At 40.1% G+C, this 24,250-nt stretch overlaps 1 protein-coding gene across 1 annotated transcript; it reads right to left on the bottom strand.

Moving 5' to 3' along the window:
- Positions 1-605: 605 nt before the first annotated feature.
- Positions 606-20,889, bottom strand: coq10b (coenzyme Q10B). Its single transcript, XM_034109351.2, has 5 exons — positions 20,749-20,889; positions 11,601-11,756; positions 2,179-2,371; positions 1,626-1,727; positions 606-851 (listed from the first exon to the last, which is right to left on the bottom strand). Exons 1-5 carry the CDS (start codon positions 20,844-20,846, stop codon positions 684-686), a joined length of 717 nt encoding a protein of 238 aa, XP_033965242.1. The 5' UTR covers positions 20,847-20,889; the 3' UTR covers positions 606-683.
- Between the last annotated feature and the right edge of the window lie 3,361 nt (positions 20,890-24,250).

The raw sequence follows: 24,250 nt of genomic DNA, 5'->3' as shown, positions 1-24,250 counted from the left end.
GTCTGACTTTGGCGTTGTGTTTTCCGTCTGTCTGTCTGTTTTCCGTCTGTCTGTCTGTCTGTTTTCTGTCTGTCTGTTTTTCTGTCTGTCGTCTGTCTGTCTGTCTGTCTGCTGTCTGTCTGTCTGTCTGTCTGTCTGTCTGTCTGTTTTCTGTCTGTCTGTTTCCTGTCTGTCTGTCTCCTGTCTGTCTGTCTCCTGTCTGTCTGTCTCCTGTCTGTCTGTCTGTCTGTCTGTCTGTGTTTCCTGTCTGTTTCCTGTCTGTTTCCTGTCTGTTTCCTGTCTGTTTCCTGTCTGTTTCCTGTCTGTGTTTCCTGTCTGTGTTTCCTGTCTGTGTTGTCTGTCTGTTTCCTGTATGTTTCCTGTCTGTTTCCTGTCTGTTTCCTGTCTGTTTCCTGTCTGTTTCCTGTCTGTTTCCTGTCTGTTTCCTGTATGTTTCCTGTCTGTTTCCTGTATGTTTCCTGTCTGTTTCCTGTATGTTTCCTGTCTGTTTCCTGTCTGTTTCCTGTCTGTTTCCTGTCTGTGTTTCCTGTCTGTGTTTCCTGTCTGTTTCCTGTCTGTTTCCTGTCTGTTTCCTGTCTGTTTCCTGTCTGTTTCCTGTCTGTTTCCTGTCTGTTTCCTGTCTGTTTCCTGTCTGTCTGTTTCCTGTCTGTTTCCTGTCTGTTTCCCTGTCTGTCTGTGCAGCGCTACGTGTGGTGGATCTCGTGGAACATGAGCTCTTGAGGGATGGCCGTCTCGGCTCCGTGCAGCTTGGAGGTGCGACGAATGAACGCAGAAACCATCTGCTTCACCACCTCGTCGAAGAACACGTGAGCCAGCTGGGAGTGGAGGAGGGAGCGAAACTCGAAGGAGATCTGAGGACAGAGGAGAGGAGCCGAGTTTAATTCTCTATTAAACACGTCTTATAATGCTTCTTTTTTTATCTAACAATATTTGTATTGAAGTTTTCAAATATAACAAACATTACACATACATAAAATGGTCAGTCTAGGTGGCAGATACAGTGTACAATCAAATGAATAGGCATGTAAATATACAGATGATACAGGGATAACAAAGAACAGGAATCTGAAAGAATATGACGTGGGCTACGACACTTTATAATCAGATTCCCTCCCCGCCCCGGTCTTTGGTTTTACTGATCATTATTTTTCAAAAACTCCATGAAGCACCCCCAGATATTTTCAAAAACTGCCAGCTTGCCTTTAGTAATGTATGTTAGTTTTTCTAAAGCAACACATGCTGACAGATCCTTAATATATGTTGTCATACTTGGTTTGTTTCTGATGATGCTTCTTGGCATTCGAGGTGTTTACTTGCGTCACTCAAGCTAGACGCACCGGAGAGGAGGCGGGGCTTACAGTATGTCCATGTAGACGTTTAGATACCAACAATGTTTTATAAGTCATGGCAGAAATAACCACTTTTGCTTCTTTGTGCAAGTTGTGAGAGTCCCAGAGACGCTTAGACACCAAACTGTGTCGTGTTTGGGTTCATAACATCATCTGTCTGGAGACACGCAGCGCAGTGAGAGCTGTAGATACGGCCTCCAGCGAGTCACAAGTCTGCTGAATTAATCTGGTAACTACAGTGGTATGAAGCCAGAGATAACACTGTTTACTACTCACAGAGAAATCCACCGTGCAGGTACGAGGGTATCCTGGGAGTCCAGGGCTGAAACGCCACACCGTCTCCAGGTGGTTGAACAGTTTCCCATCAGAACAGGCCGCCTGCCAACAAACACAATGTACTTGTTAATGCAATGAGTTCGCTGCAAATAACTAGTATTTAAGGTTGACTTTGGTGGGAATTGTGTATACAATGAAGTACAACACATGTACAACACATGCACATGTACAACACATGCATCATCCTCATTGTGAGGACTGTTACTTACTTTATACTGTATGTTTTTTCAAATATTAGGGGTGGATGTCTTGGACTTTCTCACTGAGCATCATGCTTTATTTAATGAAAAGTAGCAGGACCATGGCTTTAGAAAATAACCTCCACTTAAATGTATGCAAGTTTCATAAGCAAAAGTAATTCAGATGCTCATGAGCAATGCCTCGAAACCATGGGCAATTAAAACATCAAGCTTTTTCTCTACCATGCAAACCAAGAGAGTGGATTTCGGAAAGTATGCATTTAGTGATATAGGCCTATGGTGCAGTACCTCACCTTGACCAGGTGGGGGCATACTGAAGTGACCAGTGAAGTGTAGTTCTCCATCACAGGTGGAAAGCCCACGGCTACTTTAGCCTTGCAGAACCCGGCGCGCTTGAACACAACATCGGACTTCTTGCACCAGGGAACGAACAGGCGGTAGTTCTCCACCCCGTTCACCACGTCATAGATCTCCTGCATGGAAAACCTGGGGGGTGAGGGAGGAAATTAGTCATAAGCTCTCTGTGTGTGTGTGTGTGTGTGTGTGTGTGTGTGTGTGTGTGTGTGTGTGTGTGTGTGTGTGTGTGTGTGTGTGTGTGTGTGTGTGTGTGTGTGTGTGTGTGTGTGTGTGACAGGAAGCAGGAGAAGGTCAGGACATACTTAAGTAAGTCATTAAGTAAGTCCTTTAGTAAGTCAGTAAGTACTGTGAGTTGGTAAAGAAGTAAGAAAGCAAATACCGAAATTAGGTAGATGAGTCGGTAGGAGAGAGAGAGAGAGTGAGGGTGTGTGTGTGTGTGTGTGTGTGTGTGGTGTGTGTGTGTGTGTGTGTGTGTGTGTGTGTGTGTGTGTGTGTGTGTGTGTGTGAGAGAGAGACAGGAAGCAGGAGAAGGTCAGGACATACTTAAGTAAGTCATTAAGTAAGTCCTTTAGTAAGTCAGTAAGTACTGTGAGTTGGTAAAGAAGTAACTCAAAGCAAATACAGAAATTAGGTAGATAAGTCGGTAGGAGAGAAAGAGTGTGAGGGTGTGTGTGTGTACATACTTAAGTAAGTCATTAAGTAACACCTTTAGTAAGTCAGTAGGTACTTTAGTGAGTTGGTAAAGAAGTAAGAAAGCAAATACCGAAATTAGGTAGATGAGTCGGTAGGAGAGAGAGAGAGTGAGGGTGGGTGTGTGTGTGTGTGTGTGTGTGTGTGTGTGTGTGTGTGTGTGTGTGTGTGTGTGTGTGTGTGTGTGTGTGTGTGTGTGTGGGCAGGACAGGAAGCAGGTGAAGGTCAGCGACTGTGAAGTAACAATAAACACTAAACAAGGCTGGCACGCAACAAGATGAATGGCTCATTTATTTTAAGTAGTAGTGTTTAATAGGTCGATCAGGAACAGAGATAGAGGGGACGAGAAGAAAGGGACACAGTGCAAGAGAGGAGACTTAAGGTCCCCTATTATACCGTTTTTCATCAATATATCACAGGTCTCAGATATATACAGAACTCGTCACTGATTGGCTGAAACACCAAACAGATCATTGCAGCGTTACCCATAATCCCCTCTGTTTCTGCCCTGTTTCCAAAGCGCTGATTCTGAGTCTGTTACTTTAGAGCAGTGGTCACCAACCTTTTTAAGCCCAAGTTCCCCGGCCTAGGTGAAAGGCGAGATCTACCTATTGCAGAATTGAGTGAAGAAGACGGCCCAGACAGTACTTCCAATTTGAGGCCTTTTATGTCGGCTAATTGCATCTGAATTACATCAAATCAGTTGGTGCAACTTCCAATTTGATTAAACCAAGAACACAACATAACTAACATGTCAAAAAGGACAAATGGGGCGAAGCCTGCGAGCTCGTTCAGGAAGTCAACTCGAGCACCAATGATACATGAACACGTGACGCACCTCGTCCCTCTGACAACCAACCAAACACATTCTCCTAAACATGCCGCTCTATTTAAGCTGCCATGTCTTCCTGCCTCTGCCTCGCTATGTTGCTGCTGCTGCTGTGTTCACTGGCTATTGCTGCGTCCAAGTACCTGCTGCTGCGTCCAAGTACCTGCTGCTGCGTCCAAGTACCTGCTGCTGCGTTCAAGTTCCTGCTGCTGTGTTTCATGTTGCTGCTGCTCGCCTGCCCCCCCACCACCCCAGCTTCCACCCCAGCTCCACCTGTAGGCTCGGGGGATAGTTATCTAATCATCACTCAATGTTCTTTGTAAATCTGTGGAGTGATGAGGCGCGAGCATAGACGGCAAACTCAAACTATATGCTGCTTCTAATAAACATATTAAGAAACACGTGAGTTGTCTGACTGAAGTATATATATTTACATCATACCTATCATTTTAAGTTTAATTCATTCCTTCATTACAATCCTAAATATAAATGTATGTAGCTTATTTTCCATGTGTTTGAGTATATTATTTTGTTAACAGCAACAAATAAAAAAACGACATCTTGCAGTGAGCAGATAACATAAAGTGCCATTTTAACTGTGAGGCTTATCCACTGAAGCTTCATGCAAGTGCAACATTTAACATTAACATGAAAACTAGTTATTAACACAATTCTTACAAATTCAAAATTCTAACATTCTTTATCCTTGCATAAACCATTGGTGCGTTCACACCAGACGCGATGCGAATGACGCGTTCGCGCGGTAGCCAATCAGCGGTGAGGATCTCAGCCTGCCGTCACTGACGTTGAATCAGAAAACCAAAACATCAGCCGTTAGCCGTTAGCACTCAGAGCTCACAGCTCCTCGTATCTGTTCAGAAACTAGACAGAAGTTAAACAAGTCCAAACCACAGACTGCCTGTGTCATGGAGGATACAGTCGCTGGTTTATTTATGTCTGTAGGCCGTTGTTGTGAGAATGGACGGTCGGAGCATATACTGCGTTAGCTTAGCCAAGCTCCATTCAGAAAACACGCATTTTAAAAGGTGTTTCTCTGCCGTCTGTCTGCAGACTTGTCAAAGCATTAATTCATGGTTCTTACTAACCGGTATCAGTATGTTGTTACTTCGGCATCATTTTGAAACGTGTATTACAATTAAATCACGGTCAAATATGCAGCATCACTTGAAGTCAGTCTATTATTTTCGGGAGCGACAGGGAATGTCTCAAAGATACGTCAATCAAGTGGCACCGGTGCGCGATCTACCCGCATCGCGATCGACTGGTTGGTGACCACTGCTTTTTTCGAGGACAGACATTTGGACACCTCAATGTAACTTTTCAAAAAGTGTGTAAGTCATTACTTAAGGGTCCCCTATTATACTGTTTTTCATCAACAGGTCTCAGATATATACAAAACATGTCTCTGATTGGCTCCAAACAGATCATTGCAGCATTACCCATAATCCCCTCTGTTTCAGCCCTGTTTCCAAAGTGCTGATTCTCTGTCTGTTACTTCAGATGAAAATAAGGAGCCACTCCCCACGCCCCTCTGAGAGACATTTGGTTACAAAGAACTCAATGGTGCTCTAGAGGGGATTCAGGTGATAGGGGGGGGGGGGGTTACCTTGGTTGCTGATTGGCTAATGGTTACACAAGCCAGTATGTTAAGAAAGTTATTCATTCCTTTGTGAGTTCCCTGACACACGGGGACACATTTTTATCTAATTTTCAGACAGGTTTTTATATAACAAACTTCCACAGAGTTTATGTAGAAGAGACATGAAGAAGAGGGGACACATGTTGATGTAGAAGAGACATGAAGAAGAGGGGACACATGTTGATGTAGAAGAGACATGGAGAAGAGGGGACACATGTTGATGTAGAAGAGACATGAGGAAGAGGGGACACGTGTTGATGTAGAAGAGACATGAAGAAGAGGGGACACGTGTTGATGTAGAAGAGACATGAAGAAGAGGGGACACGTGTTGACGTAGAAGAGACATGAAGAAGAAGGGACACGTGTTGATGTAGAAGAGACATGGAGAAGAGGGGACACATGTTGATGTAGAAGAGACATGAAGAAGAGGAGAGACATGTTGATGTAGAAGAGACATGAAGAAGAGGGGACACATGTTGATGTAGAAGAGACATGAAGAAGAGGAGAGACATGTTGATGTAGAAGAGACATGAAGAAGAGGGGACACGTGTTGATGTAGAAGAGACATGAAGAAGAGGAGACATGTTGATGTAGAAGAGACATGAAGAAGAGGGGACACATGTTGATGTAGAAGAGACATGAAGAAGAGGAGAGACATGTTGATGTAGAAGAGACATGAAGAAGAGGGGACACATGTTGATGTAGAAGAGACATGAAGAAGAGGGGACACATGTTGATGTAGAAGAGACATGAAGAAGAGGGGACACGTGTTGATGTAGAAGACATGAAGAAGAGGGGACACATGTTGATGTAGAAGAGACATGAAGAAGAGGGGACACATGTTGATGTAGAAGAGACATGAAGAAGAGGGGACACGTGTTGATGTAGAAGACATGAAGAAGAGGGGACACGTGTTGATGTAGAAGAGACATGAAGAAGAGGGGACACGTGTTGATGTAGAAGACATGAAGAAGAGGGGACACGTGTTGATGTAGAAGAGACATGAAGAAGAGGGGACACATGTTGATGTAGAAGAGACATGAAGAAGAGGGGACACATGTTGATGTAGAAGAGACATGAAGAAGAGGGGACCATGTTGATGTAGAAGAGACATGAAGAAGAGGGGACACATGTTGATGTAGAAGAGACATGGAGAAGAGGGGACACATGTTGATGTAGAAGAGACATGGAGAAGAGGGGACACATGTTGATGTAGAAAAGACATGGAGAAGAGGGGACACATGTTGATGTAGAAGAGACATGGGAGAAGAGGGGACACATGTTGATGTAGAAGAGACATGGAGAAGAGGGGACACATGTTGATGTAGAAGAGGGGACACATGTTGATGTAGAAGAGACATGGAGAAGAGGGGACACATGTTGATGTAGAAGAGACATGGAGAAGAGGGGACACATGTTGATGTAGAAGAGACATGAAGAAGAGGGGACACATGTTGATGTAGAAGAGACATGAAGAAGAGGAGACACATGTTGATGTAGAAGAGACATGACGAAGAGGGGACACATGTTGATGTAGAAGAGACATGAAGAAGAGGGGACACATGTTGATGTAGAAGAGACATGACGAAGAGGGGACACATGTTGATGTAGAAGAGACGTGGAGAAGAGGGGACACATGTTGATGTAGAAGAGACATGGAGAAGAGGGGACACATGTTGATGTAGAAGAGACATGAAGAAGAGGGGACACATGTTGATGTAGAAGAGACATGAAGAAGAGGAGACACATGTTGATGTAGAAGAAGGGACATGACGAAGAGGGGACACATGTTGATGTAGAAGAGACATGAAGAAGAGGGGACACATGTTGATGTAGAAGAGACATGAAGAAGAGGGGACACATGTTGACGTAGAAGAGACGTGAGGAAGTGGATTTTGCACAATAGGTGTATAACTCCATCACACAGCTGAGGGAAATATCTGCAGTGGCCTAAAGCTATGTATACAAGCAGACTTATCTCTAAACTCGTTATCTCAATGGAACACTAGTGCGTCACACAGAAATGCATACGTAGAGAGATAAGGCATTAAAACAATCACTCACACATTAGCGATTTTTGTAAAGGGCTATGATCGGGTCGCAGCTTTCTTTAAACCATATGCCTCTAGAGATTGAATTGTAAAAACGTTGTAATACACATCTGTGGTCCTTACAGGTATTGGTGTATAGTTTGCATTTGCACCTCACAGGTAACCAGTTTATATTCAGGACTTCCTGTTAACTTCTTTAATGTCTGGCATTGTTTACAATTGAGAATGTTATTTTATCAACATCTCTATTGTTAATACTATAATGTGCCGTTTTAGTGTTCTGTATTATTAGCCCAACAAGGGCATTTCAAGCTCAAATAAACCTTGTGTTCGTCTTCGCGGTTTTAACTTGCAATAATGATCGCGATATACTTCAACATTTTTTTTAATTAGATTGAAAGAGAGCATTAAGAGAAAATCACAATCCCATCTCGTGAAGTCCCTCAGTGACACACACTGAACAGTCTGGTGGGTCATGGTCCAGGTCATGTGACTTTGTGTTCCCATGACAACATGTCCAAGAGGTCCATGTGACAGAACGAGCTACATTTCAAAAGCTTTTTGTTTGTTGCTAAAATTCAAGCCATTTAAGAATTAAAATGCTTGCATAACATGCGCTTTATTACATTCAACCTGTTGTGGAAACATTTCTTGATCAAATTGATATGAAACAAAAGAGACAAACATCGCTGTGACACATCGGGACTTTAACCCTAAACTTTCACCGTGACATAAACAATTAGAAATATGATTATGATCTGCTCAGTTAATAACGGATTCAATTATATTGAGTTGATGTTCTTTATTCTTCAATTCAAAGAATGTTCAAACTAATTCAAACCAACAAATCATCCTCATTAATGAAGTTATAAATAAGAGTTATTTTACCATTAAAGCCCAATTTGACATATATATACATTTCAGATATTTGACACTAGGGGGGGTTCTTGTGAGAAACGAGTTCGAGGTGGTCTATTTAGTCTAAATTACGTTCCCCTTCATTTCCCCAAAAGTAGAAATGGGTCCGGGTTCAAATGGATTTCTATATTTTTTAATTGCTCTGGTTTTCAGCAATATTTCAGTTGGTGCTTTTTATATTGTCTTTTACAATAAAGATGTACTTTCCTACTCTTGATAATTGCTCTAATGCAGAGGTGGGAAGTAGTGGAGTACAAATACTTCATTGCTGTACTTAAGTACATTTTTCTGGTATCAGTACTTTACTCCACTACTTATTTTTCTGACGACTTTTTACTTTTACTTCTTACATGTTGAACCCAAATACCTGTACTTTCTACTTCTTACATGTTGAACACAAATACCTGAACTTTCTACTTCTTACATGTTGAACCCAAATACCTGTACTTTCTACTTCTTACCTGTTGAACCCAAATACCTGTACTTTCTACTTCTTACATGTTGAACCCAAATACCTGTACTTTCTACTTCTTACATGTTGAACTCAAATACCTGTACTTTCTACTTCTTACATGTTGAACACAAATACCTGTACTTTCTACTTCTCTCATGTTGAACTCAAATACCTGTACTTTCTACTTCTTACATGTTGAACACAAATACCTGTACTTTCTACTTCTCTCATGTTGAACTCAAATACCTGTACTTTCTACTTCTTACATGTTGAACACAAATACCTGTACTTTCTACTTCTCTCATGTTGAACTCAAATACCTGTACTTTCTACTTCTCTCATGTTGAACTCAAATACCTGTACTTTCTACTTCTTACATGTTGAACTCAAATACCTGTACTTTCTACTTCTTACATGTTGAACACAAATACCTGTACTTTCTACTTCTTACATGTTGAACTCAAATACCTGTACTTTCTACTTCTTACATGTTGAACACAAATACCTGTACTTTCTACTTCTTACATGTTGAACACAAATACCTGTACTTTCTACTTCTTACATGTTGAACACAAATACCTGTACTTCTACTTCTCACATGTTGAACCCAAATACCTGTACTTTCTACTTCTTACACGTTGAACCCAAATACCTGTACTTTCTACTTCTTACATGTTGAACCCAAATACCTGTACTTTCTACTTCTTACATGTTGAACTCAAATACCTGTACTTTCTACTTCTTACACGTTGAACCCAAATACCTGTACTTTCTACTTCTTACATGTTGAACCCAAATACCTGTACTTTCTACTTCTTACATGTTGAACTCAAATACCTGTACTTTCTACTTCTTACACGTTGAACCCAAATACCTGTACTTTCTACTTCTTACATGTTGAACCCAAATACCTGTACTTTCTACTTCTTACATGTTGAACTCAAATACCTGTACTTTCTACTTCTCTCATGTTGAACCCAAATACCTGTACTTTCTACTTCTAACATGTTGAACCCAAATACCTGTACTTTCTACTTCTCACATGTTGAACACAAATACCTGTACTTTCTACTTCTCACATGTTGAACTCAAATACCTGTACTTTCTACTTCTCTCATGTTGAACTCAAATACCTGTACTTTCTACTTCTTACATGTTGAACACAAATACCTGTACTTTCTACTTCTTACATGTTGAACACAAATACCTGTACTTTCTACTTCTTACATGTTGAACCCAAATACCTGTACTTTCTACTTCTTACATGTTGAACCCAAATACCTGTACTTTCTACTTCTTACATGTTGAACCCAAATACCTGTACTTTCTACTTCTTACATGTTGAACACAAATACCTGAACTTTCTACTTCTTACATGTTGAACCCAAATACCTGTACTTTCTACTTCTTACATGTTGAACACAAATACCTGTACTTTCTACTTCTTACATGTTGAACACAAATACCTGAACTTTCTACTTCTTACATGTTGAACCCAAATACCTGTACTTTCTACTTCTTACATGTTGAACCCAAATACCTGAACTTTCTACTTCTTACATGTTGAACCCAAATACCTGTACTTTCTACTTCTAACATGTTGAACACAAATACCTGTACTTTCTACTTCTAACATGTTGAACACAAATACCTGTACTTTCTACTTCTCACATGTTGAACCCAAATACCTGTACTTTCTACTTCTTACATGTTGAACCCAAATACCTGTACTTTCTACTTCTCACATGTTGAACTCAAATACCTGTACTTTCTACTTCTTACATGTTGAACCCAAATACCTGTACTTTCTACTTCTTCCATGTTGAACACAAATACCTGAACTTTCTACTTCTTACATGTTGAACCCAAATACCTGTACTTTCTACTTCTTACATGTTGAACCCAAATACCTGTACTTTCTACTTCTAACATGTTGAACACAAATACCTGTACTTTCTACTTCTCACATGTTGAACACAAATACCTGTACTTTCTACTTCTTACATGTTGAACCCAAATACCTGTACTTTCTACTTCTCACATGTTGAACTCAAATACCTGTACTTTCTACTTCTTACATGTTGAACCCAAATACCTGTACTTTCTACTTCTTACATGTTGAACTCAAATACCTGTACTTTCTACTTCTCACATGTTGAACCCAAATACCTGTACTTTCTACTTCTTACATGTTGAACTCAAATACCTGTACTTTCTACTTCTTACATGTTGAACTCAAATACTTGTACTTTCTACTTCTCTCATTTCCCAAACAGCTGGTTCCTTTAGTCTGAATGTGTGTTTGGTGCGTGGTCATTATTCTTTAGAGTCACTGCGTGCCTATTGGTTTGAACACGATCCGTGTATCCATCACTTCCTGGTCTTCTCTAAAGAAGAGGGACCAATGGAAACGTTGTCATGTTGCCGTTGGTCACCATGGAAACATTCATTAGCTAACAATGACATTATTGTTCTATTAATATAAAGGGAGGTCAGGTACTCTTTAAAGCAGCTGCTAGTTATGGGTACTTTCTACTGAAGTACACTTCAAAGCGTCTTTACTTTGACTTGAGTAAAGAAGTTTAGTCAGTCCTTCTACTTTCACCAGAGTATTTTTAAACACCACTTGAGTAAAGGATGTGTGTACTGTTGCCCTCTCTGCTCTAATGTAGCAGCTGTATGCTAATGCGAAACCCAATAAACAGAAACACTTTTTTTTTTTTTTAAACGTAATTTTCCTGCATCACATGACTCACCCGATGACACGTCTCTCGGAGTACTCCTTCCTCTTGGAGAAGGTGTTGGCCAGGTTGAAGAAGCTGCGGACGGGTAACGTGACGACGGGCCCCAACATGGCTGCACCCGGGCGGGGGGGCATGTGAGTGTTCAGGACCCCACATGACGACAGGTATCTGAGCACAAAACACACAATATTCACACAAAAGACCACTCACTAACGACAGATGACATGAACTATGTTTTGTTGTTTATACAAATATCGGGCAATTTTATGAAAGGGCTTATGTATTCTCCTCATCTGTGGAAAAATATTCCTGAATAACTGTTAAAATCCGGGTTTAATGGCATATAATTTACTCCTGCTTTCCAAAAATAAGATGCATTGCTTATTTTTCACCTTAATGTTTTATTTACTTGCTTTTGGTTTCTTCATTGTTTCGTTCAAATGCAATTTATTTGTTGTCTTTAACTTTTTATTTGCTCGTTTTTTTCACTTTTTCTGGTTTTTATTGTGTTTTAAATGCTAAACTTAAATGTAGGGTAGGTAAGAATGGAGAAACCAGCTCGAGTGCGCTAGAAATTGAAAGTACAAAAGAATCTGCCACTTCCTTCAGACTTCCTCACAGAGCCCCTCCCCCAACACACACGAACGCGCACATGACCAATGAGGGCACGAGGTCAGTCTGTGCCCAGATGGAAGGCTGACAGGCAGGTAGGCCATCCAGCTACTTTAGCCGGCTCAGATGATTGGTCGTGCTTTTTACAGCGCCACGGCTTCCACTGATGATGTTTGTTTATGGATTTTTTGTCAAAGCATTTCAGATATTCATTGCTATCGGGATGTTCAGAGCATTCCATGGAATATAACAAGTGTTTCTGAAGTGAATCACCTACCCCACCTTTAATGCCTTGTGTTTGATATAATTAATATGTTTCAATGCCCTTAATTTAAAGCACTTGTAATCTCCTTGTGTCTGAATTGTGCTCTCTAAATAATCTTGCCTTGTTGTTTTCTGTATTTTCTAGCCTCACACATAAACCTGAAACCCTTTTCTTTGTGACGGTACACTCATTGATAAAGCCTGGTATTAATTACCCTAGAATACCTGTAAATCAATGAGAGCAACAAGCTGCCACTCACACTCCTTGGATATTTCCCACAGAAAACCTTCTCGTAACACCTGCTGAACATTGATTCGTTCACATTTACTGTGACACATTACATCAAAATCAAATGAGGTGTACTAACCCTGCCCGGCGTCTACTTTTAAAGTACATATTTTCTGTTTTGCCTGGGGGAGTAGAGACATGATTAGGCTACACATGTCTCCAACGTTTTAATATCAAGTGCCACAAAATGTGTTGGTTTATCAGTTTGTCTGTGGATGGAAATATATGTATTAGTCATGTATTAAGAAGACAATCCAAGCATTTTCTGGGTCAAGTTTCTAAAATACGGATGAGGGTGAGGGGCATAAAATGTTTTTTTAATCCAACCAAAAGTGTTTTTTGTTCTGTGATTAAAGTCAGAGTTCTGAGGGGAAAAAAATTGTACATATTTTTTCCGAAGATATCAGTTTTATTTTGTTTTTCCCCAAAGAAATATTTGCAATTTCTACCGTAATTGACTATGAATCCTCTTATATCGTATGTGTATCTTTTTCATTTCTGTATATAAATGTGAAAAATTGATTAAAAATCTTAATGACTAAAAAAAAAAAATCCACTACTAAACGATCAATCATCAGGCGTGGAGTGCACCAGCTGGGCGTAAACTGGACGTAACTCTACGTCCGACGTAGAACCGAAGGTTAAGACCAAACTAAAGTTATGACTAGTGCACCACTTAGACTTAAGCCCTGTATGCGTTGCGCCTGGGTGTAACTTTTACGCCTAGTATGGAGCAGGCGTAAATCGGAAAGACAGACTAGTATCCATAGTAACGTAAAACAGGCAAGAAGGATATTAACGATGGCAGGGCGTCTTGTTTACATGTTTAACAACGAAAGGGCATTAAGAAGAGAAAGAGTCGTCCGTGATCGAACAAACCCACTGGACATCTATTCAGTGAACTGATAGAGAGGTTTCGTTTCGGCAGACAAGCCCTTTTTTATTTAATCGAGGAGATCTCCCCTCAACTCCAGCACGGATCAGATCGAAACGCTGCGCTCTCCCCAACCTTGCAGGTGCTGATTGCGCTCAGATTCTACGCGAACGGGGCCTTTCAAAAATACTGTGGGAGACCTGATTAATGTTCATCGCACAACTGCATGTCGGGCTATAAGACAAGTTCCATTGGCCCTCCAGCATCGATTTCTTTCTCCGTCAGTTCCCGCTGTAGCTCTGACAAATCCCTCTTTCTCTTTCGGGTGTGGCCATTTGGGATTCCCCTTGAGTCATCGCTGACGCTGTGGGTGTGGGAATTCCCTCTTCTCTGCGGTCTGAGTCTGTAAAATGGCGTTGCTTGGCAACAATTACTGTTTCGCGTGTATTCACGTGGACGCGCATCTTAAGACCAGGCGCAGCTACGCCCGAGACTAGTCAGGCTTGGTGCACTCGGTGTAAATTTGAATCACTACGTCGGACGTAGCTAAGCCCGGCGTTAGAGTTAAGCCCTACTTGTTTACGCCCATCTGGTGCACTCCACTCCAGGATCATAAAATGTCCCAATTCGATCCCTTTCTTTCCACCGTGCTGCTTTCTGATGATATGGATCAGTGGCATCATGTTCTCTAACCCTGAAGTCCTCAGAGACTCCATGAATGTGAGGACTTTCAATCCTGGATGGTTCGTAACTTCAATATGACCATAAAACTCAGCTCAGAGACACACACTTTGATGTCTCCCTGTTCCACAATGTCCCTGGCATAGACACCCAGGGCATGTGTTTGGATTCACGCAGCTCTTATGTCACCACTTAATGTCATCTTAATATCATCATCAGCTTAACCTATTCTGTGCTTCTCGTGACGCACTGCTTGGGATTCCTGCTCCATTATCGGCCTGCAGGGCACTACTACCTGAAATGTGATACATCAGACACATGGGCAGCGACCTCAGACTGACAAGACCGTGCAAGTGTATAGGTGCAGAAATCTGGGCAAAGGAGGAGGACAGTGAGTGTGCACATCAGAGACCAAAATAGTGCACGGATGTAGGACAAACAGGGTGGTTGGCACTGTGAATATCACAAGTTTAATGGAAACATTTTGACCTAAAAGGCAAAGAGTGTATAGACTACCTCTCTTTTAATCATGGAGCCAACTTCCAGGACATTGTGTCAGAGGTTGACTTGGATCTTTTTAAAGGTTTCACAAAAAGAGAGTGCAGCGTATAGATATTTAAAGAAAACTGGGTACAGATAGATAGATAGACAGACAGACAGACAGACAGACAGACAGACAGGCAGACAGGCAGACAGACAGACAGACAGACAGGCAGACAGACAGACAGACAGACAGACAGACAGACAGACAGACAGACAGACAGACAGACAGACAGGCAGACAGACAGACAGACAGACAGACAGACAGACAGACAGACAGACAGGCAGGCAGACAGGCAGACAGACAGACAGACAGACAGACAGACAGACAGACAGACAGACAGACAGACAGACAGACAGACAGACAGACAGACAGGCAGACAGACAGACAGACAGACAGACAGACAGACAGACAGACAGACAGACAGACAGACAGACAGACAGACAGACAGACAGACAGACAGGCAGGCAGGCAGGCAGACAGGCAGACAGGCAGACAGACAGACAGACAGGCAGACAGATACTTTATTGATCCCAATTTGGGAATGTTTTGGGTTGCAGCAGCATAAAAAACAAGGCAATAAGAGAAAGTAAGACACTAGAAATAAACAATCCAAACTATTTCTGAAGTAGAAATAAAATAGCATTAAAAAGTAAAAAAATATGCATGTGGAAATATACATGAAATACAAATTACCAGTAACAAAATACTGTATAAGAGACGGGGTACAAGAAGAATTGCTCAGGCGTGCATGAAGCCATATTGAAACCAAATGACTTGAATTGTTGCTGGAAGGTTTATCTAAATCTGATTATTAAACAGACGTCTCTTTCCTGATGTTAGTCATAAGCAACATGTCTCTTTGGCCACATGGCCCCACAGACTGACACGGAAGATGCGTGTCCACTGTTTGGCCACTACCGAAAGTGGTTTCAGAGTCTGGTGCTCTTCCTGGGGGCTTTGTGCAGGGGGCTTGAGTTAAACTAACACTTGTCAGCTGGCATAAAACACTTGTTCCTGTGCAGGGTTTTAAGCCCCAGACAGAAAATGTGTGTCCAGAGATATTGCAAAAACTCAGTGCAGTTGCAACAGCTGTCACAGGTTCTAAAAATCCTGCCAAATATAGCTACCACTTTGTCTTTCTTGGAAGAAGGGTCAGGCTGAAGTAGTAAGAAATGCTTCCATAAATACCTAGAGCTCAGAACCAAATACAGAATGGCACATTTTTAAATAACATATATGTATATCACAGGATCATAATTGATGTGCTTTACTTTTATTACATTTAAGCAATTGTTGGTATATTGATCTTGTGTTTTATATAAAATTGTGATTTTTAAAATACATTATTTGCTTGCTAGCTTATGAATTTTATTTTAATCTATGACAATAATTCATAATTTATACGAATATAAAGTAACTAAAACCAACAAATAAATGTTGTGGATTGGAGTAGAAGGAGCCATAACCAGAGTGTGGGAATACTCCGTTACAGTAAAAGTCCTGCATTCAAAATGTTACTCAAGTAAAAGTAGAAAAGTATTATTATCATCAAATTATACTTAAAGTAGTAAAAGTACTCATTATGCAGATTGATCCATTTCAGAATAATATATATAGCTCAGGCCGTGGTTAGGGTCATTATATCACAGCGAAGTCGCGTTGGGCCGACAACTATCACGACCTGAAGTGAGCTATTGCTTTTATAAAACGGTTACCAAGTGTGGCAATATGAAAGAAAAATACACACTCCAATTTAAATAGTTGTTATTAGTAAATAATGATGTTAAAAATAAAATAGTCCCTCCGTTGCCTTCTGCACAAAACATAGTGCGAGATGGTTGCTATGCAACACAGCGCCGCGTTGAAGCTTGCCGGTGGGCGTGTCTGGTGCGTGACCAACAACCAATCACATGGATCTCCCGCCCCGGACACACAAGCACGCGGTTTGATTGGCTAACGCTTGTACTGGCATATGATTCGATTGGCGGACTCTTCCGTCGAATCTTGAAAAGTTGAACTTTTCTTAACTTTCGAAGCGAGCAACGGAGGCAAAGCGAAGCGACCACAATGCAGTTCGGCAAAGCCTGACGTCACCATTCAAAGTGAATGGGAAGTGTCTCCGTTGAAGCAACACACGCTGCCGTGTGGACAGGCCAGCTAGCGAGCATATTACACAGATGGCGTTGATCGATTATTTGGCTGTTTATTTACATTAATTTGTATTTTGCCGTTTATTGTGCAGGGTCGTTTCTTCCTATAGGCGGACTATGCGGGGGCATAGGGCCCCCGCGGCCACTAGGGGGCCCCCAAGCTGAAAGTATATATATATATTTATTTATTTGTATTCACCCGAAAAAACAAAACAAGTTTAATTCATACACACAAAGATGAACACAATTAGTAGAAGCGAGAGGGCTGAAGCATAGCTTGTGGAAAGTAGCCCTCCCGTGCATCATCCTAATACAGCGGCATTATTGCGTCAAAAACGTATATAGAAATGAAGGAGTACAAAGAAATAAAGAAAACAGGAGAAAAAATTAAATAAAAGTTAGGGCAGGAAAACAATAAATGCATATAGATATAGGGTCATTTTCTGCACATGTCAATAGCAGTTTCAACTATCTTTTTTGGAAATTAAAATACTATATATAAATATATACATATGTACACATGTACTTGGCAAATGAATAATAATAATAATAACAAATGCATAATTGCATATAAACATTGTGAACACTTATTTTCAAGTGACTTTTTTTACATTCATATGTTCACGCTGTGGTTTGGAAGTGCTTTTGAATGTTATTAGGCATTTTGTTTGGAAAATGTTGTGCATAATCAGTACTGTGTTAAGCTGTACTATCTCAACACATTTTAATAGATTGAGTTTTTTTAAATATGGGAGTTGTGTGTTCATATTTACCAACACCACAGACTATTCGTAATACTTTTTTTTGTAGATTTGTTGAGTACGTGTTTCCCCATATTTCGGAGCAGTAGTAAAGGTAAGGGAGAAATAGACGGTTATAAAGAGTATCTTTTCTTCAAGAATGTTCTTAGTATGATACAAAATACCTATTGTTTTTGACAGTTTAGTCTGTACATAATTCATATGGTGCTTCCAATTGAGTTTTTCGTCAACAAGCAGTCCTAAAAATGTACATGCACCAACTTTTTCTATCTCTGTATTGCAAATCCGTATAATGCAGTCATTTCTACTCTCAGACTTTGTATTGAATAATATGTAATTTGTTTTGGCCACATTAAGGGATAATTTATTAACTGCAAACCAGTTACATAGTATTTCTAATTTTGCATTCACAATTTTAACAAGATCGCCAAGATTATGATGGGAGCAGAGAATTCAAAGTTCAGGTTCAGCCTCAATATATTTGGGGAGATTTAAAATGAGCCGTCTTTAGTTGTAGAGAGCCAAGCCCCCTCCTGTGTTCACAGTGGCGTTTCTATATGTACAAAAGTGGTGGGGCACAAAAAACGTAGATGACTATATAAGCTTCTGCAGTGAGGTTCATGGCTGCTGAGGCACTGCCACTGACTCTTCAGGTTTACAAATATTATATTTTGACCTAAATCAAAATATAATATTATTTTCAAAAGCTTTTTTGTCTGATGCTTCGATTAATTTTAAACTGACAGTTCAACAAAAGGATACCGACATTTTTTAATTTTATCATTTAAAATATTGAATTGTTCTCTCTTAGTAAGATCCCATTTTCAATAAAATTGCGGTCTTACCTTGACTTGAAGATGAAGTCCATTTGCCTGTCCTTCTGGACAAAAATCTCTATTACTTTTTTGTAAAAGTCCTCCTTATCTTCTTGTAGTTTCAAAAGTCTATCATAAATCTAATCGATAGATTTGTGATTAGAAAATTATAAAAGTAGGGTAGACATGTGGATATTATCATCTAACAGGTACGTTTCCCACAGATCTTATTTGAGCTATTTTCTAAAATCCTATGGAGAAATATCATTGTTTTTTTGTGGAGGGAAGCCATGCGCAGCTTACTTCCTGGTTTTAGGACGCGTCTCTCTCCTCCTCTTCACACACCACACTTTTCACGGCACACGTACTTACAGCCAATCAGCTCTGAATTATGTGAGATGGCGTATGGTGGGGATGGCAGCACTTTGCCCCTATGGTCATAATTTTTTTTGCCACACACATTAAATAGGACAATACTCTGAGCATGCGCAGTTTAGTTTTTATAGTCACCGTTCACTTAGACAGTGAGAGGGAGGGGCATGATCGGGTTTTGTCCCACATGGCTCTAAACAGCTCAATAGGCACACACTGTAGACACTACTTAGAAGAACACAGACTAAAACAGCAATATACAGACGAATCGGATGATTAACCATGATCTTAAAATATATTTGATATATTTTGTTATTTATTTTTTGCATTTTTTTGTAATCATTATTTGTAATACTTTCTGCTGACACTAGGTGGGGCTGTGCCCCACCTGCCCCTAATGACCAGTCGCCACTGTGTGTTCGGTGAAGCATTATATGTAGGATATAAACACGACTAAACTGCAATGATAGCAAAGCTGTGGCTTGGGTTTTTGGGGTAATAAAGTCCAAATCAACGTTGGGCTAACAGCCTTCATGTCGGAGGAAGATGAAAAATGTAAATTAAACATTGTTGAGTAAATGCTGCATCGCTTGCATTTATTGACATAGAAGAGCCTTGTTGTTTACCTTTTTAATATCATTTTTTGTCATTTTCAATTGCTTGGTTTTCGTGAAATTAGCCTGTTTTCCTATTAAAGTGTAACAGATTGATGCATCTCCATAGATCATCTTAAAGGCTTCAGAATCCACCCATTGTAGTTAAAAAAACTGCTAAAACTAGGGTCCCCAAACAGCATCTTGCATAGGGCCCCCAAAAAGCTAGAAACGGCCCTGTTGTGCACCCACTGAAAACCTGTCCAGCACCAGTAGCATGGCTTACGTGGTTACTTTTATAGGTTTAGGTTGTTCTAGAATCTAGGCTGTTGCTTGGCGTGGCGAGAATATTGCTCCACTTTCTCCGGTCCCCGAGATTGGGCTTCCAGTAGCTCTAGAGAGAGCTTTTGCACTTGTGGCCACGAACGGTCATCATTTATCTTCTTTGTTTCAAGACCCACATCAGAAAGCTTTTGAATGGTGGTACTTTTCCAGTTAGTCTACCTGCTCTTCACGTAGCTCTGCATGTCGTCGTTTAGGTGCTTTTTTTTTCTTATTCTGGAGATAGGCACTGCTCAATCCACTCCTCCATAGTAGGCTACCCCGGAGGTCGAAGTTAACCTTTCCAGCTTTGTTAGACGCGGAGGGATAATGACTTGTGAAAAGTAACTACAATTCTACCCGTGATATACGCTCATTATATCAGATTGCTTGATTTGACTTATCCGTTTTATAAGATCATGTTTTATAATGATTGATCATCAAAGTGTTCTCAACGCTGGTAAAGGTGCAGCTAGTTTTAATAACTTTGTATACTGCAGGGTAGCTTGTGAATGTACACCAGGTGGAACTAAAGTCTGATTTAACACTTGATTATATTTCACATCATTAATCCAGATCTGTAAAGTAACTAAAGGTATTAATGTAGTGGAGTAAAACAAGTACACCATTTACCTCTGAACTGTAGTGGAGTAGAAGAACACAGTAGCACAACATTGAAATACTCAAGTTAAGTACAAGTAGCCTACCTCAAAATTGCACTTAAGTACTTTGGTAAATCTACTTAGTTACTTAACACCACTGATATAACTCATTCCCAGCTGGATATCTTATGTGTTGTGGCTAACTTTTTGTTTTTCTCAGCGGTGTGTCCTCATTTGACACTTCCCAGTTTTAACCCAGATTAAATATATAAAATACTTTACCTTACGCTGTTCCTTAAGTGTGTTTCCCTGCTGGCAGCAGAAGGAAAGTGTCTGATGCACTCCGCTACTTTCCTCAGGCTCCGACCACCTTTCGCCATCTTCCCTTTTTTTCGCTTTGGCGGACTTCTTCACTCACTTTCTGCTAGTGGCAAAATTGACATTTGTCCCGCCCCCTCTACAAATATCGGCCTACCATTGGTTAACGTGTGCCCCACCGATAGATTTCATTGGCCAGTCCCATGTCTCGTCAACTGACATTGGTGACGTCTGCGCTTCACGAAAGAATGTCACGAGTGTGTAACATGAGTCGCGGTTTCACTGGAGTTCAGTCGAGTTCAGTGCACTCTGAGGACACACACACACACACACACACACACACACACACACACACACACACACACACACACACACACACACACACACACACACACACACACACACACACACACACACACATTATAATGGGTACATTAAGGAATTCATAAAGAAATTCAACAATAAAGACATCAATTTAGAGATGTTTGCATTTCATAATTGTATCAGCGTGCAATTTCATATTCCCTATGGTTATTTCTAGCATGCGGTGCCATGTAGGTCCCCACCACATTATATCATATATTTTGTATTTTAAAGGTCAAATGCTTATTTTTTAAAAGCTTGGTTCTAAATGTTTATACCCTCTACCAAAAAACGACAATGTTATTTAGCCAGAATATTCAAAATTCTAAATAATTACTCTGATTTTAGCGCAAGTAGGCAAAATTGCTGTGTCCCCAAACATGTTTGCTCAACTTCTGTAACAGATATACAAAAATAAATATACTGTTGTATAACCCTTTTTCTAATATTCCTCACCAAATTGAAATTGTTGTTATTAATTTGTTTGTATTGAAAATAAAGTGTGTGTGTGTCCTGTTTGAATGTTACTCTGATTTGAATCCCTCTGGACACGCCCCTTTACTATTCTACTATTTGTATGAGTCAAGAAGAAGAAGGATACATTTTGAGTGGGAAAATCATCTTCAAGAAGCAGAGTGAATGCGTTCTTCCTTCAACTTTTTTTAATGTTTTAAAGAACTTAAAGGTGGGGTAGGTAAGTTTCAGAAACCGGCTCGAGATACACTTTTTGTTATATTCCATGGAATGCTCTTAACATCCCGATAACAATGAATATCTTAAGTGCTTTGACAACAAATCCATAAAAAAATGTCATCTGTAGAAGCCGTAATACTGTAAAAAGTACAACTAAACGGATTGGATGGCCTACCTGCCTGTCAGCCTTCCATCGGGGCACAAACTTATCTCGTGCCCTCATTGGTCATGTGTGCGTGTGTGTGTGTTGGAGGAGGGGCTCTATAAGGAAGTGGCAGATTTTCTCCGGCTGTGTATTTTCAAATTCTAGCGATCTCGAGCCAGTTTCTCAAACTTACCTACCCCACCTTAACTGTTGCGGAAAACGCATAACATGTCCACCCTGTTATGTTCATTTTTGTGGAAACTGATCATTAGTGCGATTTGAAGTACTATAGTGGAATGCTGTAAACAGCATTCCACTATAGTACTTCAAATCTTTATTAGTGCGAATGCTGTTTACAGCATTCCACTATAGTACTTCAAATCTTTATTCTTCCCCTTAAACTTATTTCAGCAAATACTTTGGCTCTCCATAACTTCAGATTATTTTCAGCTACAGAAATCATTCAAATATTAAACTATTCAGCCTGTTCAGGAATCGATGGGAAACCTTCAACTTTTTCAAAATATTACATACTTTTTGAAATATTCAGCTTTTTAAACTCTTTTTTTTACATTGAAGTCAATGGGAAGAGCCTTCAAATCAGCCAATACTTTAGCTCTCCATAACTTCAGCTTACTTTTGGCTACAAAAACCATTCAAATATTAAACTATTCAGCCTTTTCAGCAATTGATAAGAAACTTTCCACTTTTTCAAAATATTTCATACCTTTTGAAATAACACACACACACACACACACACACACACACACACACACACACACACACACACACACCACACACACACACACACACACCACACACACACACACAACACACACACCACACACACACACACACACACACACACACTCTCTCTCTGACACACAGACAGGACACACACTCCCTCTCTCACACACAGACACACACTCTCTCTCTCTCTATCTCTCTCTCCATAGTTTTTTGACGGGTGGCAAAATGGTCATATAACTCATGCATGCTTATGGGACGCAGTGCTGCAGTTGGTTGTCTTTGATCTCTGCACACACACACAGGTGTTATGATTGGGTGTTATGAGTAGGTGCTCAGGAACAGAAACAAAACACTGACAGACTGGACTTTAACAGACTGTCTCAGCCTATTCTTTTCTGTCTGATGGAGACTTCATACAGACTTCAACACATATTTTATACATTATTGGTGACGTATGGTTTTAGTCGAAAAGTTACAGTTCAAATATTCTGCTGCTTTCTCAAGCCTTTTTACTTTCTTTCTTCTCATCTTAATACAAATTCATTCACTACTACTTACATCTGATATTTTACTCCTTCAGCTATTTTCAGCTGCAGAAAATCATTCAACTATTACATTATTGATTCAGCCTATTTCAGGACATCAAGGCTATACATGTTGTTGTTTATATCTTTTTTTAAAACCTTTTCTTTTAAATATTAAGCTTTTTCTGCATTTGTTTAGCTAAAAGCAGCCATAAATGTTCACATGTTACAGCATTCGCACGGCATTTTCTGCAGGAAATGCCATTTTCTAGTTTGTTTTACATTTAGAAAATATGGGTGAATATATCTATCAAATATAGGTTTCTGTTGTCACCTGTCACTAACCACCGACTCGCATCCCTGCCCGATCTGCATTGCTCATGTGCACCACCATGGTCCACCATATGGTACCACCATATTGGACACTCCGTACGGCAACCCGAATCGGACACTTGACATCTAGACGGCTGAGCCAGATATGCATTTGCGCATGCGCGAGTAAACGGATGCACAGATTTGCATTGCTCTGACAGAATGAAGACTTTGTATTTCACAACAATTTGAGAGAATACATGTCTAAAGGTGATTACTGATCTAATAACAGATTTGTTCTTGAATCAACTTTTTTATGGAAAATCTTTATGTAATTTTATTAATTTTAAATAAAATGAAAGACATTCACAGTTAATGTAATTAGATATACATTATTAATGCCATACATTTTTGCATGCATTCATAGTAAATATTATTCAGTATGATAGCTGTCTAACAGAAGTTAATCCATGTCTCACTTATTCTGACAATGTACTTAACCCCAAATAAAAAGAACCCAATAAAAGAGTTGTTAAATAATATAAGTCACGTTGTAATAACAATAACTCATCTCTCTCGGTTTTGAGTTTTTTTGTGTGCTTGACAACTACATACGGCAACTCTAATAGGACACTTGACACAGTGGCGGTTGGCAAAGCACAAAAAGAACACTAAAAAA

This window comes from Pseudochaenichthys georgianus, chromosome 21 (assembly GCF_902827115.2).
Source record: "Pseudochaenichthys georgianus chromosome 21, fPseGeo1.2, whole genome shotgun sequence".
Taxonomy (NCBI): domain Eukaryota; kingdom Metazoa; phylum Chordata; class Actinopteri; order Perciformes; family Channichthyidae; genus Pseudochaenichthys; species Pseudochaenichthys georgianus.
Note: the sequence above shows the minus strand (reverse complement) of the source record. Positions and strands in the feature narration are given on the sequence as shown.

Excerpts from the sequence above, each read along its gene's own strand:
- coq10b (XM_034109351.2), bottom strand. The coding sequence starts at position 20,846 with ATGGCGAAAGGTGGTCGGAGCCTGAGGAAAGTAGCGGAGTGCATCAGA. Across the intron at positions 1,728-2,178 it reads TATGCCCCCACCTGGTCAAG|GCGGCCTGTTCTGATGGGAA; the intron begins GTGAGGTACTGC and ends GTTTGTTGGCAG. Across the intron at positions 852-1,625 it reads CCTGCACGGTGGATTTCTCT|ATCTCCTTCGAGTTTCGCTC; the intron begins GTGAGTAGTAAA and ends CTCTGTCCTCAG.